Source organism: Struthio camelus, chromosome 19, assembly GCF_040807025.1.
Source record: "Struthio camelus isolate bStrCam1 chromosome 19, bStrCam1.hap1, whole genome shotgun sequence".
Classification (NCBI taxonomy): domain Eukaryota; kingdom Metazoa; phylum Chordata; class Aves; order Struthioniformes; family Struthionidae; genus Struthio; species Struthio camelus.
The window spans coordinates 4,306,022-4,324,871 of record NC_090960.1 but is presented as its reverse complement, the minus strand read 5'-3'; the positions used below and the strand labels follow the sequence as shown (position 1 = coordinate 4,324,871).

Genomic DNA, 18,850 nt, shown 5'->3' with positions numbered 1-18,850 from the left:
GTGTGGGTTCATGTGTTCAAAGTTTTTTGCCCTATGTGAGCATGAAATTGTCACGTTTAGCTATACTATTTTAAATAAATTCATTTTTGAAATATTTTACTTCAGATATACTTGAACGTGTTATTTTGAGTTAGATGGCTAACCTTTGCTTTTTAGTGAAAATTCTAAAAAAGGCATGGACATTAGAGCAGAAAGAGTTATGAAAAAACAGAAATCAGTAATTTGTAAAATAGGTTCTTAGGAAGAAGTGAATCCACCACTGCAGCAGCAGTGACAGTTTTCTATATTGATTCCTTCAGAGCTGAAATGTGTCCGTAACCGTAGCATATGGCTCATGTATAGTGCTTTTCATCAGTAGCTCTCAAAGTGCTTTGTGAAGGCCGTCAGTGATACTGCACCCATTTAACAGACGGGGGAGCCGAGGCATGGAGAGGTCAAGTGGCTTGCCCCACGTCACCCAGTAGTCCTTGTCCCCTGGACTACACAGCCTCCAGGGTAGTGGGCCACACTGCATGTAGGCTTACTGGTCTGAAGGATATGGTTTAATAAATGTTGTAGCTATTAATATTTATCTTGGGTGGCAGGCCAACTTCAGAAGGGTTTTTTCCCAAGTTGTGCTACGTGTGTCACCCTTTTGTCTTGCCCTGTACTCGTACCTGCCCTCTAGTGTTTGGCTAGTGTAAAATTTCCCTCTTTCACAATACTGTTTGCTCAGTATTAGGTAGTATGTCATTTGAAACTGTGCGTTATAAGTCAAACTCATCTTCTTTTGTCTTCTTGCCCTTCTCCTTGTTGGTTGGGGTGTAGGGGGGGACAGCAACTTTTTTGCTGTTGTTTAATGTATGGGAAGCTTTATATTTTGGATGCATTAATATTCTTTCTCCCCACTCAGAACGGGATGGTAACTAAGGATCTGACACGATTGAAAACACTTCTTGCTGAAACAGAGGTAATAATGAGCATTTTATTGGGAAAGTAATGAAAAGTATCTGATACAGCTGAGAGGCTTTATTTCATGTGCCCCAGGAGATATGGTCCCACTGTGAACACGTATCTTGCTTGGTAGTTTCCACTGGTCTGTCAGTCTTTACCACCTATTCAGCAGCCTTTTGTCACTGTCTTGGACAATGCATGAAACAAATAGAGAGAAAGATGCTAATAGTTGTTGACTTGCTCGCGATAGTGAGTGGAAAGAATTCAAAGCATGTATGTGTCTATTGTTTAGTTGTTGCATTTTTCTCTGTTGGAAATGGTTCTGAAGTTATAACATGACTTAAGTAATTGGTTAACAAATCTAAATGCCCTCTCAGTCACCTTTTTTTGTATTAGCAGGAGGTTAATGTCAGGTCTATTAATTGAATTGCCACTTCTTGATTTGTTATTTTCTTCTTTTAAGTCATTGATTTGGGTTTTACTTTTAATGTAGATTTAAAGCTAAAAGATATCTCAGTGCAGTTTAGACTTTGGGTTTTTTACAAGTTTATTGCAATCCACATTAAAATGATTGCATGAGGGAATTCCTGTAAAAATCTCTGTAGCTTTCTTCTAAGGATGAGTGGACTCAGTGTTCTTGTCAGGATTTCTTTTATCAATGACTGTAATTTTATTTTGGGTTAATGCAGAATTTGTGTTTGTGACTAGAACAGATTTCAGACTTCTGTTGAATTATTTTTTAATTGCTTATTCTAAAACACATTGTATCAACAAAGTAGCCAAAGCAATTTTTGTATGAAATTATTATTATTTTTTTTGTTTTTAATAATTGTAGGCAGCTGGTAAAGTACCATCGGGATACCATGTAGAAGATGTGGAAGAAGGTATGTAACTTAATTCTAAAACTACTTCATTTTGCAATGAGAAGACTTGAAGATTCTACTGATGGCTCAGCACTGGCGAGTAGTCAAAAAGGAGAAAAAAAGCACGACTTTATCTTGATGAGCCGTGTGGATTAAGGTTGAGCTCTCTGAACGTCATTGACTGAACACTGTTGGTTGAATTTGGAGGCAGAAGTTTCTGCTTACTTGTCTGCCATGCACTTTGAAACTTGCCTTCATATCCTTTGAACATGCGCTCTAAGTTAATTTGTTAGGGATTGAGAATTAATTTTTTGGTCAATAATTTTGCTTATATATTAGTATACTATGGGTTGATGTTCAGAGACATGGTTCCCTGGGCAATTACTACCCATGACTCCAAAATAGTTGGAAATTTGAAAAGTAGCCTGAGTTTTGTACTACTCTGCAGGGTCCCGGGATGGCTGGCAGTTCCGCCCTCCACCGAGGGGAGTCACAAGCAGTGAAGAATATACACTATGTAAAAGGTAAAGTCACTGCTTTTATGCTGACATTCTCTAAGGGATCATATCATTTCCTCCTTTATTTAGCAGATAACAGAAGGTCAGGATAACTTAAGATGTCAGGAAAATGAAGCTACTTGTTAGAACAGGAGTTGATTCATTCTCAGATATTCGGGTAGGTCACTTTATCCAAAAGCACCTCAGTGGTCCGTAAAATGGAATCAATAACTCCATTTTATAAGAGTAATTTGAGGAACCTTTTTTCTAGTGACAAGGTCGCATCTGTCGTCTTCCGCTGCCTTTTTAAAATTTGTATAATTTCTGGGGATGCAAAAAGTACACTCCTGCGAACAAATGTGTGGGCCAACTGAAGCACAGTGCAGTGTGCTTTGGCAGGAGAGAGAATCCTTACCTTCAGATAAATGATTTTTCTTGATAAATGGACTTTGTCTTTCAGTAAGGAACATTTGTAGAATTTCACTCTGGACCTCTTATCCTATTTTGCATAAGCTGAAATACTGAGAGGTGAATTGCCTTGCTGAAGTTCCAATGGCTTATGCTTGTATTGGAGTTTTTACTTTCTCTTTTTTTACTAGCCAATATTCCCTATAGTTTATATTGTTAGCCATAGTTACTTATGTAATACTATATTAATATACTCAGGAAAAACTGTCGTTACGCGCTCAATTCTCCCTTATATGTAACTCATACAAATAAATTATTCTCAAAGTGTGCAGGAATCTGACTGCTTTTTAGATGAGATGACTGAATCTGCTGGATTTGGGCTACTTTTGGCTTGGTTTTCTAGAGATGCTAAATGCTGACAAATTCTGTGGACTTTAGCAGATCTGGTGCATGTTCTGCATTTAAAAAAAAAAATTTTTTTTTAAACTCATGATGACTTTCTATTAAGTAGCATGTATACCATGTTTCCAACCCCTGCTATTAAACATTTTTCCACTAAAACTGTACATTAAATTGACTGCTGACTTTATTATGCATGCTGTTAACCGTAGATTGAAAAGGTTGCCTTACTCAGCAAATTCATATGAACAGTATCATTCTGACCATGGATTGAAGATTTTAGTTTCCTTCTAAGGAAGCATTTACAGGTCTTGAATATGATTTTTTTGAAGCTGTGATTTGTTTTTGCCCTGTGTGGCATAAAGCAATAGAAATATATTTGTTCTAGGTAGCAAAGTTATGGAATTGCAGGAGGTATTAAATAAGAAATCAAACATGAGAAAAAAGTATTTATTAAAAATATTAACAATGAAAACATGGAAAATTTGCATAATGATAGATTTTTTTTAAGGTAATACGCTTTCCTATTAAATGATGAGAAGGAAAAACAATTTTAAATCTGCTATGCAGCTAATGAGAAGAATTCAACATTTTATTTTATGCTTGCACTCCATTTACTTTGGGCCATGAAAAATCATAATTGTACTCTAGCAGTTGTGCTCTAGCATTCGAATTCACTGAAGCAATGTTAGATTGGAAAAATGGATATAAAATACTGAAATTGACTACCAAGAAAAATATTTTAATTTAAGATATTTTAGGGAACATAGCTTAAGAAAACTTTTTAAGTGCTTGACTCTTGAGGAATGATAAAGATGCCACTACTGCTATGTGTTTTATAATTTTAGTAATAAATAGTTAAGTTACAACTAAAAAATAGTTCCCAAATTATATAGACATTTAAGTACTGTTGTTCCACGTTCAAAATAAATTCTGAGAACTGGAATGCTTAAAATGTGTATAGATGATTTGAATATCACTGACTTTAATGCATCAGCACAGGCCATTACGTGAAAAAATTACTTCTGTAACAAATCCTTAAGCGTGGTAAAATAGCTCCTTTGAGACGCTCTTTACGAAGAGGATGATTGAACCTTTTCCTGGAGAGATCATTTCTGTGCAGGTGTATTTAGTAGGAAGAACCACGTGATGTCACTGTTGCTCCAGGAAAAACTGCTGAACGAGCATTTATCAGCTAATAACGTAACTGTTGGAGGAAATTACATTATATCTTCCCTCTGCCCCTGATTAACAGCATATTATTCATATTACTACAGTGCCTTGTAATCTCAGGCATGGTCCATGATCTCATTGCGTTAACTGCTGTACAAACACTTGATTCTTTTTTTGTTGAAGCTGGAAATTTCTTAATAGGATTTGTGTCCCATTATGTTTGAAAGAACTTTGATACACCTTTCTGGACATTGCAATCAGAGAAGCTGCTACCTCTCTTACAAAATGCTATATATTGGCTATATATTGCCAAATCAATTCCCATGGACTAAAACCGCCATTAGTTCTGTGAGAGAAACTGAACAAGTGCTTCTGGCTTTAGAAGTAAGATCTTGATAAATTTCTTCTTTAATTGGAACCGAAAAGTTCAAGGCATAACCGTTTTTCCTATTTTATGTAGATTTTTAGAGCAAGGGATCTGCAGGTACGGTGCACAGTGTACTTCAGCACATTCCCAGGAAGAGCTAACAGAATGGCAAAAACGATATGCTTCCCGCTTGATCAGATTAAAACAACAGAAGGAAAACAAACAATGTTCGGGCAGTTATATGGAAACCTTGATTGAGAAATGGATGAATTCGTTATCTCCTGAGAAAGTGGTAAGGAAAATATACTACTTCCCTATGTGCTCATATTTAAAACTAACAGATGAGCCTGTTTTTGGCCCTTAATATCAGAGCTGGTCGAATTACTAGTTACCAAGAAATTGCCGAACCAATTTTCTTGTGTTTCCGTTCTGCCCTATGTCTGCTTGCAAAGATATCACAGACTTAGGCTGATTTCTGCAAAGGTACTCATTCTTTTCAGGAATCCCGTGAAGTTGTTTGTGAATTACAGCTTGCGGGTTAATCACAGCTTGTTCATTTTGCATTTTTACTATTCCCAGTGTGGGCTGGTTCAGCCAAGTCCCATGGTATTGTTCCTGTTCCTTGATGGTGTGGCAGAACTTTTTAAACTGGAGAACAATAAATGGTGACGCTTCCACTACTTAGTGGAGAATACTCTTGTTTGTGCATGGCTCCTTTTCTTTGCCTGCAGCCGCAGGCACTTGTATGAGGAACAGCCAAACGTCCAAACGTTCAAAAATGTTTGAATACTGAAGAGTGAGGGGTATGGATATGACCAAACTCAGCAGCTGTTTGGAATTCTAAAGAACTTTTTTACAGCATTCGACCAGCTCTACTTACCACTGACCCTAAGGAGTTTTCGGTCCATCTATTGTTTAAAATCTGGGAAGAGTGGACTCTGCAAAATGGATTAATGAGTAGCAAGCCTAGTTTTCTGATGTCTCTAGTACTTTCCTTAAAGTCGGTGAGATCTGGGGTCTTCCAGGAATGCAGTCGCTGGGCCTTATTGTATCAGATCCTTCTTTCCAAATGAAATCATGTTCTACGTAAACATTTACAGTTAAGTTGATTTTTGAAAATGAAGTCCTGTGTTAATTGTCCTTAAACGGTTGTACTCTTTGCTTATACAGTCTGATACAGTAGAGTTGGTTTGCTTATTTCTCTGAATTAGCATGTATCTTCTCTAATTCCTATGCAGAGCTTGCATCAGTCCTAGAAAACAATTCTAGAATTGTTCACAATTCAATTCACAATCTAGAAAACCATTCTTTTCACTGTCTGTTCTAAAATAGTACCTTTCCCTGCATGCTTTTGTTTTGATATTGTCTGTGGAAGTTTAACGTTATCTTCTTTTTCTTTAAATCTAGCTTAGTGAAAGTGTAGAAGGAGTGAGAGTAGAACATAATCCTGAGCTATCAGTAACTGTCACCACCAAAAAGTCTCATCAGACATGGACGTTTGCTCTCACTTGTAAGGTAGGACTACTGATCTTTTCAAAGTGGGTCAACAATAAAAACTAGAATGCGGTCCATAGCCTTTTGTGATTGAGATTTTAGTCACAAAATACTTTTAAAATAGAGCTATTTCCTAGCAGCACCATGTCCTTTTTTTCTTTCTCGGCTGCCCTGGTGATTACATATCCAGTGCTCTGATTTTTGGAAAGCAGGCAGGCAGTAACTGCTCTCAGGCAGTACCTGCTCTGAGAAGTTGAGAGTTCTTACAAGCTTTCTTTTGTGATTGCAAATGAAGGTATTCCTGAAATAATTTCAGTTTTCCAGCATACTGTCATTTCAACCTTTGCATTTTTTTTATAGCCTGCAAGAATGCTGTATCGAGTGGCATTACTTTATGATGCCCATCGTCCACATTTCAGTATCGTTGCAATATCTGCTGGAGACAGCACTACCCAGGTATCACAAGAAGTTCCAGAAAACTGTCAGGAATGGATAGGAGGAAAGATGGTCCAGAATGGAATAGATCATTACATATACAAAGTCAGTATAGCCTTTAACACAGAAATCTTTGGAACTTTTCGCCAAACTGTTGTATTTGATTTTGGATTAGAACCGGTCCTCATGCAACGAGTAATGATTGATGCTGCTTCAACAGAAGGTAATGTATGAAAACGTTTTTTTTGGAATAGGGGAAGTTTTCCATGCTCTGCCTCTTTGCGTTTCAGAAATATGAAACATCTATGTTAGTGGCTAATGAATGTCTTTTATTATATGTTCTTGCATGTGTCATGTATATGAATATAAATAGTGGATGAAGATTCAGAAGGTGAAAATTGGCCTGGGTTCATTGGTATTAATTGCTATATGACTGTTGCACTGTGACAGGATTTGGCTTCTAAATCTTGTCAAAATGCTAGGAATTACTGAATAGTAGTGTGATATGTGCCCAAAGGCATCTTTGGAAGCTAAAGTATACGTATGTTTTTATATATATTGTTGTGTGGATGCAAATGTTAAAAATGTAGAAAAGATCAGTGGAAAGATGGAAGTGTTTCTGTGTAAGAATGCACCTGATAATTCATTTATTAGAGGCAGCCTATCTGAGAAGAGGTATTTTTTTTCCCTGTAACGTCTGACTGGAGTTGTGAAAAGGGAATGACAAAAGTGTAGGCTTGTAACACAGCAAATTGCTGATGTTGATATGAATTCTAAGAATGCAAAGAAAACATAACTATATATTTTTTTGTGTGTTCAAGTTGAGAATTTAACTACATGTAGCTGTAGATGTTGTATTCTGTTTACAAAATTGATCTATGCCTCTCATTACAAACCTGAAATCACTTCATTATCAGAGAGATGTTGACAAATTGGAAGATGTTCAAAGCAGAATTGCAAAAAAGAGAAGGTAGTCCTTTGATTTATGGCAGAAGATTAAAAGGGCTAAATATGTGTCACTTGGCAATGAGCAAAGGGTTTAGATAGAGTATAGTAATTTTCTATGAAGATTTGAGAAATATAAACACCGAAGAGACAGAATTGTAGCACTGGGATGTGACTAGGAGAAAAAGGGGAAACTAAGAAAGCAGCAGTTTTCTTTTCCTGGCCTTTATTTACGTATGACGGAGTAACGTTTGCAACGTTAACAAAAAGAAATTGTAAATAACAGATGTCAAAGATTATGATCTGATCTTTCCAGATGACCTAAGCACTTGTAGCCAAGAGCGGGAAGGCTATGCAAGTTGTAATGTCTCTTGAAGCGGAGAATATTGCATTGAGAATGAGAAACTATGCTTAGAAGCAAGGTTGTGGTCTTTTCAGGAGGTATTATATGATCTGCGTGTAACAGCGTGGGTAATGGCAGCTGACAGGTTTCCTAAGACCCTGAGTTTGTGGGGAGTTGATGTCCTTTTAATGTAGAGCTGTTTAAGACCAAGAAAGGCAATTTATCATTTATTTGCCAAGTCAAAATTTTTAATCATCAGAGTAGTCTATGGTCTTGGTCTTTGCTGTTTTAAACTAACTGCTAAACAGAGCGATGCCAGGAGGGGTCAATGCAAGTCCAGGTGAAAGCGATGGATGAAGTTAAGGTAGCAATGTCTGAGAGTTCCTGATATGTCCTTCTCACGTATTGCTCCCCTGCATGCTGAGGGATACTAAAGGGGGTCTTTAAGCAGGTTGTTACTTATTTCAAACTCGAAGAGTGCTAGGTGCTTTGCGGGTAAACGTAAAAACAAAATCCCAGACGTTTGGTAACAGGAAGTTAACGTAGGAAGTGGGTAAGTAGGTAAGTGACAGAGATAACAATATTGGATGTGTCTCATTGCATGTGGCTTGGGATCTCATGAAAGTGCTTTTTAAGCTGAGAAAAGCCTGCAGTCCCTTTGGCGTAATTCCTTCAGTAATTCAGGACCCTGTCTAGATACCTGGGTATGGAAGAAAAGTCAATGTTAAAATACTTTAATGGAGGAGCCTCCATTATGCTTTTTGAAATCTTTATTTGCTATGGAAAAAGAGAATTAGCAGAAGTTTACTGTGCACTGGGAAAGTACAAAATCTCCTGAAGAGAGGGTCACCGTATGGAGCGTCTGCGCTGACAGCCAGGAAGCGGTTATGTCAGGGTCCCGGTGGCAGCCTCTGTAGCGCTGGGAACTCGGTGGCCGTCTTTCTAGCAAACGGGGACTCTAAAGCAGAGTAGTTAACGGAGCTTTTGTGATTTGAGGTACGATTAGTACCAGAAAAAGCTTCATTTTCTGTGAGATGATTTCAAACACAGAAACCACTCAAATGTGGGCTTTTTTTTCCTGTGCAATTGGAACTACTAATACAGTTCAGTTCATTTAGATGTGGCTTCTTTGTCAACACATATTTAGGAGATTAGTAAGTGAGACAAACTAAATTCCTGTGGTCGTAGTCAGGCTGAACTAAGATTTCTTTTGCTAAAAAGACCCTGCATTTTTCCTCTGTTTAGAAAGACAGTAAAGATGGTTAAGTGTGCGTTTTCCAGCATTGCTATGAAATCCTGGATACCTATCTTAAATCTGATTTAGAGATAATGCATTATAGTATTTTACCTTCACTATAAAGGCCAAATGTTTTCAGCTCTGCAATTTAACTGCAAGTCTTAGCTGCTGCGTTGTTGTCGGAGCAGTTTTGTGGTGTTAATGGGTATGTTTTAGGTGGCTGTAGACAGTGCATGGTTCTCTATTTCTGATTTAAGTCACGTGGTCCCTGAAATTAGGGTAAGCTGAAAAGTTAGTTTCCTTTTAGATTTCTGACTTTGTCGTTTTTGGGTTACGTTTCCAAAGTTGTGCCTAGCAAACTCATTTTAGCTGTGTGATGTGACTATCTCTATCTCCAAAATACACATAGAATGCTGTGGTATTGTGGAATTTTCTTTTATTCTTCTAAAGGCTTTTGAAGTGCTGCAAATTACAGTGTGTGTATATATATATATATATATATATATATATATATATATATATTTTAACTAGCTAGCTTATTGACTTATTTTTATTACCTCGCAAATTTTATAGCGCACGTTGTGAGGTTCTTTACCACTTTGTATTCCTAAAAGGAGATGATGTTACAGTTAGGCTTTGAAAGTGTACCATGTTGGCAAGTCTTTCAAAGTTGCTTGCTATTTTTAAAATAAAAGAACTTTTCCTATTTGTCTGTATGCTTTCTATTTGCAATCTGTAGAATATTTTATTTTCTGAAATTGTTTGAGAGCCTGCCTGCTCTCTGTGTACACCTGAAAAGCAGTGCTGGTAAGTACAAACAATGAACTTACTAAAGGTGTTCTGGGCAGACGAGACTGTTATCTGTAGTTAGTTCATTATCACAAATGGCATTATTTGGAGGAGTGATTTTTCTTTTTTTTAAACTCTGTATTGCTAATAATTAGATTATTGTCTCCTAAACTCAAGATTATGCTGTCTCACTTGTAAGCAGTTGTGGGGCAATCATATGGGAGCAAATCCAATGTTTTCCACTTCTGCTTATCAAAAGTTTGTGATCACAATGGAAATGATCTTTTTGATAAAAGGAGTTTGGAGAGTTTGAACTTATTTCCTTTCCCTATTACGTATCTACGTCCAGATCTTGAATACCTGATGCACGCACGGCAACAGCTGCTGACCACAGCTAAGCGTTGGGATTCTACTTCTAAGACTATTGTAGAATTTGAGCCTAATGAAACTACTGAATTGGAGAAGAGCCTTCTTACCAGATACCAAATTCCTCTATCTGCTGACCAGCTATTTACACAATCTGTCCTGGACAAATCATTGACCAAGACCAACTATCAGTCGCGGTTGCATGACCTCCTTTATATTGAGGAAATAGCACAATATAAGGAAGTTAGCAAGTAAGTAATGCATTTATAAAATTGTGTCTTAGCTATTTGTTGCTGTCCTGTTAAAATGATGAGGATGGCAACTTTTTCTTAACTAAATCTACCTGATTCATTTTATAAGGCTTAGTGGTTAAGGTATAAAGTCTTCCTATTTCTTGGAAATAAATTGTGTGTGACTCTAGAGATAGTAACTTTGATAAAAGTACTAAACTGTAAGTACTTAACAAGTGTGAGTTATTAATGCTTGTTTAAAACAAGTTATATCAGTCTGTGCTTACAATTGGAGGCACTAAACAGCTATTGTACAATATTTTTCTAATGTCTTGATCATACTTATTTTTATGTAGTTTTTCTGGCTCTCTAAACAAAAAGAAATTAATAATAGGACTTATTTACATATTTTTTTCCCCTTGGTAAAAGTAGATTATAGCTCAGGAGTAATTAACATCTTCATATAAAAAAATGTTAAGGGAGCATAAAATACAATTTTTAGAAAAAGATTGAATTGTGCAGTGGTTCAAACTCTGATCTTACAGTGATGTGAGAGCTGATATTATAATATTTATTCTCTAAATAGGCTGAGAACTAGCTTTTGAATAAATCTCCTAATAAAAGGCGTATAATATACATGCTCCGTTTGCTCTGTTCTGTACTATCTTCAGTTATTATGTACATATTGTCCAGCTAGATTAGCTGCATGAACAAATACAGAGTGAGGAAAAAGATGTCAGCTTCGCACGTGCAGAGTCTAACTGGGCCATTTGGGGAGTATTTTGATATTCATGGTTAAAAGTAAAACTCTTTCATACAACGAGTGAAGAAAGAGTGAAACGAGTGAAAAAGTGATGCATTCCTCAAAATGGGAAGTCAAAAAGATATAACTTCTCCTTAACTTCATTTGGTAGTAAATTTAGTTTAATTGAGTTACTAAAGCTCCAAGCTAGAAATGCCTTTATAAGAAGAGCCAGTCCTGGAAATACAGAGGGTTCAGTTGAATCACTCTTCCGGTATTTAGGGGGAAAAAATCCATTAATAGTTTGTATTTTTAATGTACTTAAAGCATGAAAATGTTTCTGTTTCTTTTTCATGTCTCAGATGAAGCACAGTATACTTGGGCTATTTTTTTCCCCTGTATCTTTCATCTTTATTGTACTCTGTTCTTGAGCTGACTCTAACATACAGAGGAGTCATGCTTGAAGACTGCTTTCAGCTTATAAAAATATTCTCCATCATATGTGTGTATAATTAGGATGAGTGCTCTAAGGCTTTTTAAAACACAAGTGCGTTTAAAGTAAACAACATGAAACATGAGATAAATAATATTTTTATTGAGTGAATTTTCACATTAGGAGTTACACTCTCAAGCCTCATAGGAAAACAAAAAGCAGCGTGCCTGTTGAAAAGAGAGAATATTGAGATCGTTCCTGTGATTAATGCTTCCCTTTTGGACAATTTGATGCAGCAATAAGTTATTGCTCTTCTTTTCCTATCTGGTAGATTAATAAAAGTAAGTTTAATAATGTTCTTGAAGTCTTCTGTTTTGGTAGCGTTGATGACAAAAATATTCTTTTGATCTTGTAGCTGACCCACTTTATTACAACAAGGCTCAAACTAACACACTTTTCAGATCCTCTGTGGATAAGATCACACACTTGGTATTCTCTAGTGAATTGCTGGGGTTGCAAGTGTGAAAACGGGCCCAGAAATACAAATGCAAGTGGGTTATATTACCTGAAGTGGTGCCATGAGTCAAGATGTTTATGTCAACGTGGTCTCCTATGAGATAACTGGAATAATACAAGTGTCTGCAGGTCAGATTGGAGTGAATTGCTAGGGTTTAAGAATGTTGATGATTTCTCATATTCTAGGAAAAACACTTACTGTTCTAGACCTCAAATGGATCACCTGAGTGGAACTGCTGAAAAGTATTGGATAAAAGTTGCAGTGGCTTTAACCAGTCTTGAACTCATTTTAAAGGGAATTCATTCTGGGTTTAGGATGCTCTTGGAGAGCTTTAACTTATATTTATTCTAATGTTTCAAGGCCCTTATAAAAAGTACTTGAGTACATCACAAAACGGAATAACAGAGGTTGGAATAAGGGTTACATTGCTGTCTGATTTCTAAATACAAATGTACTCTTCATAAGAAAAAGCAAAACAGTATTCTGATCTAGGTATTCGTTTAGTTTTGGAAAGTTTTGCCCTATGTACAGTCTTTGGAACGCTTTAAATCTCCTCCTTTTTCCTCTCTCATATTAAAAAGAAAAACAGCATATAATTGTTACAATAGCTGGAATTTACTGTGTGTTTTCTGGTACAAACACGAATGAATCTGAGAGTTAACATACTGCTCCTGCCGTGCAGTGCACTGTTTGCTAGGAGAATTACGGAGCAGATTTTTACTCAAAGCTGTGAAAACTTAAAATACTGGCTTTGATGGAAAGTAAGTTTTTGTCGCTACTGTCTCTTGCCTTCTAATAATACGTGGGTAACTGTCACATTACACCTCCTATGTGAACTTTGCAGACATCAATGTAGAAAGAAGTCATGCTGAACTTACTTTTAAGAAAATGTTATTTGAAGCTTCTTTGTTCAGAATGGCCATTTGGGAATTATTTTCTGTACTGGCACTGGATGGATTAATGACTTACTAAGTCTTCCTTTAATTTCTGTGATTTTAAATATGAACAACAAGGTTTTCTGTATCTGGTTTCATTAACACTAATTATGCTGGTACTTTGCAGTGCCGGGGAGGAAACGTGATAACTTTTCTCTCCCCCTCCCCCCCCCCCCCCCCATAAACCTCACTGAAAGCAATCATCTTTGCTGAAGCTGAAATATTGGTTATGGGGGTAGAAGTGCTGTTAAAATATGCTTATGTTTTGGATGATTAGAACAGTTTGTTTTAGTTTGGCCTGCAGAGCCCACTGTATGCAGCTAAAAATCAAGCAGAAGTAATCAAAGACCTGAAAAATTTCCTGGTATCCAGAAAAGTGTGCTCATAAAATGACTAAATTGAAGTATGAAAAAAACCTAACGTTCTAGATATTCTTACCCCTGATAATTCTTCCTACATTGAGAAAAGAACACTTTTAAAAAACTACTATTGAATTTACTGCATCAGAATGGTAAAAGAATTAATCATGACTTCCGTGAAAAAGTTTCTACGTAAGAGCATGCTAAAAAACAGTAATTAAACATGCATTTCTGATTAGGTGAACATCAAATCTTCAAGTGTTAGTACAAAAGGATCCATTATGCAATCCAGAATATGCTGCCATATATCTGAGAGTCCTGGAACATACATACGTATTCATTCAACTTGTTTGGAAGATGAAGAGTTTATTATTTCCTTGTAGAAAAACTCTACATAACTTCACTAAACACTGCGTTCAGTTAATTTACAGAGAAAACCTGGGAGCAGTGAAATTGAATGGTCCCTTTTGCAGTAATTAATACTTTAGGAAAAGGAGTGTTGTAGCAGGAAACAGAAGCCTTCATTGTAGTGCTGTTTTCGCCACTGATTGGTGTGTTATTTCACAGATCACTAAAGCCCACATTTTTAAATCTCAGTTCTACTTTTTAGTGATTTTTCTTGGATGACCAACTTGAGGCACCTGCAGGCTACTTACCAGAATTGAAGACTCAGTAGAAACTCGAGGTTGTTCATTTCTAAAAATCAAAGTCACACCCACTTTGGAAATTGAGTAGTTAACCTCTTTATGCATCAGTTGCCTGGTCTGTAAAGTAAGCCCGTGATGTATAGGGAACTTGAGAATCTTAATTCATGTAAATATTTATTTATTTATTTATTTATTTTACAAAAAATGAATCACAGTGCAAGTCCAAAGTACACATTTGAGGTGGACAGATTCTCATCCACCGTTTGAAAAATGGAGAAAATGAATCAATTCTGCTGCAATGCAGAATATTGAAAGTGTAAGGCAGTCATGAAGAATGGATGAAAGAAGCAACTTTTGAATTTTAAGTCTAATCATTAGAGGATTCTGTAGTTTAACAGCTCACCAGAAGGTGTCAGTTTACTCACTGGAATTTGTTTGATAATCTGTAAACGTTAGATTCCCTTTAGTACAGTGCATTGAGTTTAGCCAGTTAGGAAGACACGAGCTTGTGCCTTGTAGCAAAATCGTGGTGATAGTATTTGCCAGTGGATTTTGACAATTAAAATTTGAGCATGAGTTGGTACATATACAACTGCATAAGGATTCAACTTCAGGAAAACTTTAACAGAATAAATGCACAATACCATCTGATTGTGTCTGAGTAATGATGTAGAGAGCTCAGTTACTGTGTTGAAAGTTTTATACAGAATTGCAACAATCATCTAAATGTCTAAATGAGATATGAACCATTTTAAATGTTGTTAACTTGCTGATAGATGCTCAGAATAACACAGCATTGACATAGGAAAGGCCTGCTTTTCCTTTTTTTTTTTTTTTTTTAGTGCATTTGGAAATTGGAAGGATTTTCCTAAATTTTAGTGTACTCTCTTAAAATCATACTTTTGAGTGATCACTGTAACCGTAGCTTGTCCAGTAGCCTTTGCAGTTACTGATGAACAGGATAAATCCATGTTGAACAAGAAGACATCTCTCTGAGTCTGAGACGTGTGTCTCACTCGTATTATGTAAAAAAAAAAAAAAAAAAAAAAAAAAAAAAAAAGTGAGTACTACCACGAGGGGGCAAACCTGCAGTTTTCGTGCAAGACTAAGGATTTGCCAGATAGGAAAAAAAAATATATATATATTCTACTAATGTGGTAGATATTTAAATTCCAAGACAACTAAGATGTTGGATTTTGTTACGGGCTTGTGATTCTTGACACTGCAGTGCTTTTTTAAACTATAAATTACCAGATTTATGAGTTTCAAATAGGAATGATCAGAAAAAAGATCAACAGATGAAACAAAAATACTTTAAGTATGAGAAACATTGTATGAAAATGTTTTTCAAAGATATTTTATTCAAGATAGGAAGTTATTTCACGTAATGGCAGCTTCATGTTTGTGGAAAACAGTCTCAATTTTATTTTATTTCTTGGTAATTCATTACAAATTCAGCAAAGCCTTGCTAATGAGAAGAGACTGGAATATTGCAAAAGAGAGTGACAGACTTCTTTCCTTTGTTCTTTTTAAAACTAGGTTGAAGCAATCTGTAGAAAACCATAGGAGGAGATTATTATGTATTGGGGAGAGGTCAATAAAAAGTTCTAATAAGTCATGTTAATATGTTAGGCATGTGACTTTTTGAAAATTGTAACTACAAAGAATGAATTTGTTACTTGCTGCCAATAGGAATTCTGCGATCAGATGGTTGATATGGCCAAGCCTGTGATGCCATTCCCTCATTCTAAAAAAGCTGATCTCATTTTAATGCCTACGGTCTTAATTTAGGGAGCATTTTAGTCAATCTATCTGAATTATAGAAATAATGCATACTATTTGCCTTCTCAAGATGTAGATTATCTTCTTCAGGCTGCAGCCTGGAAGAGATATATGGGATAAATAGGAATCTTATTCTGTTCTTTGCCTGTATATGTCTCTCTGAGTGCCTAGTAACAGCAATGAACATAACATCAGCTTACAATGTAAATTGTTTGAATATAAATTGTTATTCTTTGGGATATGCACAGCAACTGTGTTTCACCCTAAACTTATTTTGGTCTCAGAAACTCTATGATTCTCTATTGTGAAGGTTCTTTTAAGCTTCATAGATAGTAATTCTTCTAAATGTATGTTTGATACTAGCTATCACCAAAAGCAAAATGTGTAAACACCCTAAAGCTGCTTACTAGTTAAGGGCCAGGTTTGGCTATACTTGCTTATGTTTAAGAAATTCTTATGCACCCAGAGTGTAAGGCACTGTGTGTTCAGTCTGAATGCATGAACTTTCTAAATCTGAGAGCATTTTCTTGCACTGACTTAATGCTTTCTTACTTAGGTTCAACATAAAAGTGCAATTGCAGATTGTAGCAAGCTTCATGCTTACTGGTGTTTCTGGAGGTGCAAAGTATGCCCAGAATGGACAACTTTTTGGCCGCTTTAAACTCACTGAAACTCTTTCGGAAGACACTTTGGCTGGACGGCTGGTGATGACCAAAGTCAATGCTGTTTATTTATTGCCTGTCACTAAAGAGAAGTCAGCACAGACCCAAGGAACCAAAGAGAAGGTTTATGAAGCAGCTATTGAAGAGAAAACAAAGGATTATATCTTCTTGAGGGTATCCAGGGAATGCTGCGAAGAACTTAATCTTCGAGCAGATTGTGAAATGCAGGTAAGTCTGAGTGGAAGTATTGTTGGTTTGCAAACTGTTTGTATTATGTCTGTTTCTGCTCCACTCAAAATAATTTCTAGGAGATACGAGTAGGTATTTTTTATTCCTCTTTGTACAGAGAAAGTATAGTGTGAATGAAAATGTCAGTTTTTTTTTTTTTTTCAATATATGTATGTGTTCCTGCTTTTTGCTTCATCTAGAGACAGCAAAAACCTTCAAGCGTTTTGGTCAACCATCTCCCTCTATACCATATCTGATAGGTAGAGTTGAGACTTCACCAAAATTCTTTCCTGAAGTAGATTCATGCTCAGTAGATCATGTATTGGTGTATATACACTGACAGGGTCAGAACCTTCAAATTATTGCCCATTTTGTTTATTGTTAGAGCTGAAAAGGCTGACTTCACAGAAAACATTGATATGGAGAACACAGCGTGTTTCCCTGGGCTACCAGCTGGCTTATGTGATCGTCAGTAGATCACCCAGGCCAGAGAGATGCCTGTCCTTGACTGCCTCAGCAATGTGCTAGTTTCTGAGAACCTCTGAGGGGGAGTGTGGAGTAGACATGGCTTTGGGGTGTTGGACTTGAATAAGCAGTTACTTGAACCGCAGAGGAAACTCAGCAGAGTCAAAGTCTTACCTTTCACCTTCCTGAGAAGTTGCTCTTTGGTCATCTATTGTGAGAACCATACTGCTGCGTGTGTGAAGACAAGAAGATGTGAAGTTTGTGTAAAGGGGAGAAATATTACAACTCAAATCTGTCTAGGAAGCATTTGGTCACAAAATGAAGAGTTATAACACTTTTCCTAGAGAAAATTGTATTGGCAGTAAGATCCAGTTTGTGTGTGCTTTGAGGTTAACCTGAAATGAGTGAGGAAAGAATACTTATTTTAAATAATTCTGTGTAGTTTCCAAACAAGACAGCGCATGAAATGTAAGTGGAAGTGCGTGTAATGGAAGACAAAGCTGTAGTTCAATTAAATATTTACACTCCTCCCACCCTTCCCCTCTGTGTCAGCTGTAGAGCTTGAAGTTGATCTTGCTACCAAACAGAAATCATCTCAAATTAAGGTCACTAGAATTGCTTGAAAATAATCCATTTTCACTGAAGGATTATTCATTCGTTCATTTTGTTTTGGGGAAACATATGCAAGAATTCTGATGTCTTAATTTAGCATAGATAATTGGTCTGGGAAGACTTATATTGTACTGGGCCCTTGGTTTTGTGCTTATTTTCTTATAACAATAATTAAACATACTAATTGACTTATCAAAAACTCCACTGGAATGCAAAATGAGCTGGGGCTTTAGTAACTGATTTATTTTTCTTTGAGTGTCTTATAAAACTTAGCCAGAGGCAACAAATTAGATTGCAGTTCTTCTATTCTACATTAAGAATTGGATCCTGAAGGTATTTGTAAAATCGATTAGTACTTCATAGATACATCAGAGAACCAGTGGTCAAATCCTTAAATATTTAACCTACATTGTGGTCAGTTCTAATTGCATGGAAAATTTTTTCTGATGAAGTGTTGACTGTAAAGTAAACGAAATTTGGAAAGGGATCCTCAGATTAGGACTGAGGATGTTATAATTTGAATGTATAGTGTGTTTATTGAAGACCCTGGGAATCTTTGGTGGAGTTAGTGTTCCCGATGTGATTTTTAAATGTTGTTCAAATTGCTTTTATTTCTGAATGTTTTGGAGAAGTTATGTGGTTTGTCTCCTTTCTCTTTTAATAATTCATATAATAGACTTCCTGATCTGTTGTTTGCCTGCTGTCCTAGCTTATCAAGTGCACCATTCATGAAGATGGGATGGAGCGAGCTGGTACTTTAAACCGCTTGGCTGCTCTTTTTGGTGACCAACCTTACAGTAGTCTATTTTATTTTTGGAGTGGTTACACCATGCTGTGTCCTCTTCTGTGAAACTGGCAATGGATTAACTTCCTTTCCCACTGTTTTCTTATTCTGGAATATATATCAAAGCAGGTTACATACCTGTCCTTCACAGATGGCCCCATTCAGTACTCCACCATATTAAATATAACTGTCTGATTCAATCCAA

At 36.4% G+C, this 18,850-nt stretch overlaps 1 protein-coding gene across 12 annotated transcripts in view; it reads left to right on the top strand.

The window, feature by feature from the left end:
* HELZ (helicase with zinc finger) overlaps window positions 1–18,850 on the top strand; it is a 100,033-nt gene that overhangs the window by 31,468 nt on the left and 49,715 nt on the right. For all 12 annotated transcript variants that reach the window (XM_068913741.1, XM_068913740.1, XM_068913750.1 and 9 more), the window contains 8 exons: window positions 893–949; window positions 1,769–1,817; window positions 2,245–2,320; window positions 4,734–4,932; window positions 6,048–6,155; window positions 6,495–6,792; window positions 10,233–10,500; window positions 16,451–16,784. In XM_068913741.1, coding sequence (XP_068769842.1) covers window positions 893–949; window positions 1,769–1,817; window positions 2,245–2,320; window positions 4,734–4,932; window positions 6,048–6,155; window positions 6,495–6,792; window positions 10,233–10,500; window positions 16,451–16,784 — 1,389 coding nt within the window. The remainder of the gene's footprint in view (window positions 1–892; window positions 950–1,768; window positions 1,818–2,244; window positions 2,321–4,733; window positions 4,933–6,047; window positions 6,156–6,494; window positions 6,793–10,232; window positions 10,501–16,450; window positions 16,785–18,850) is intronic.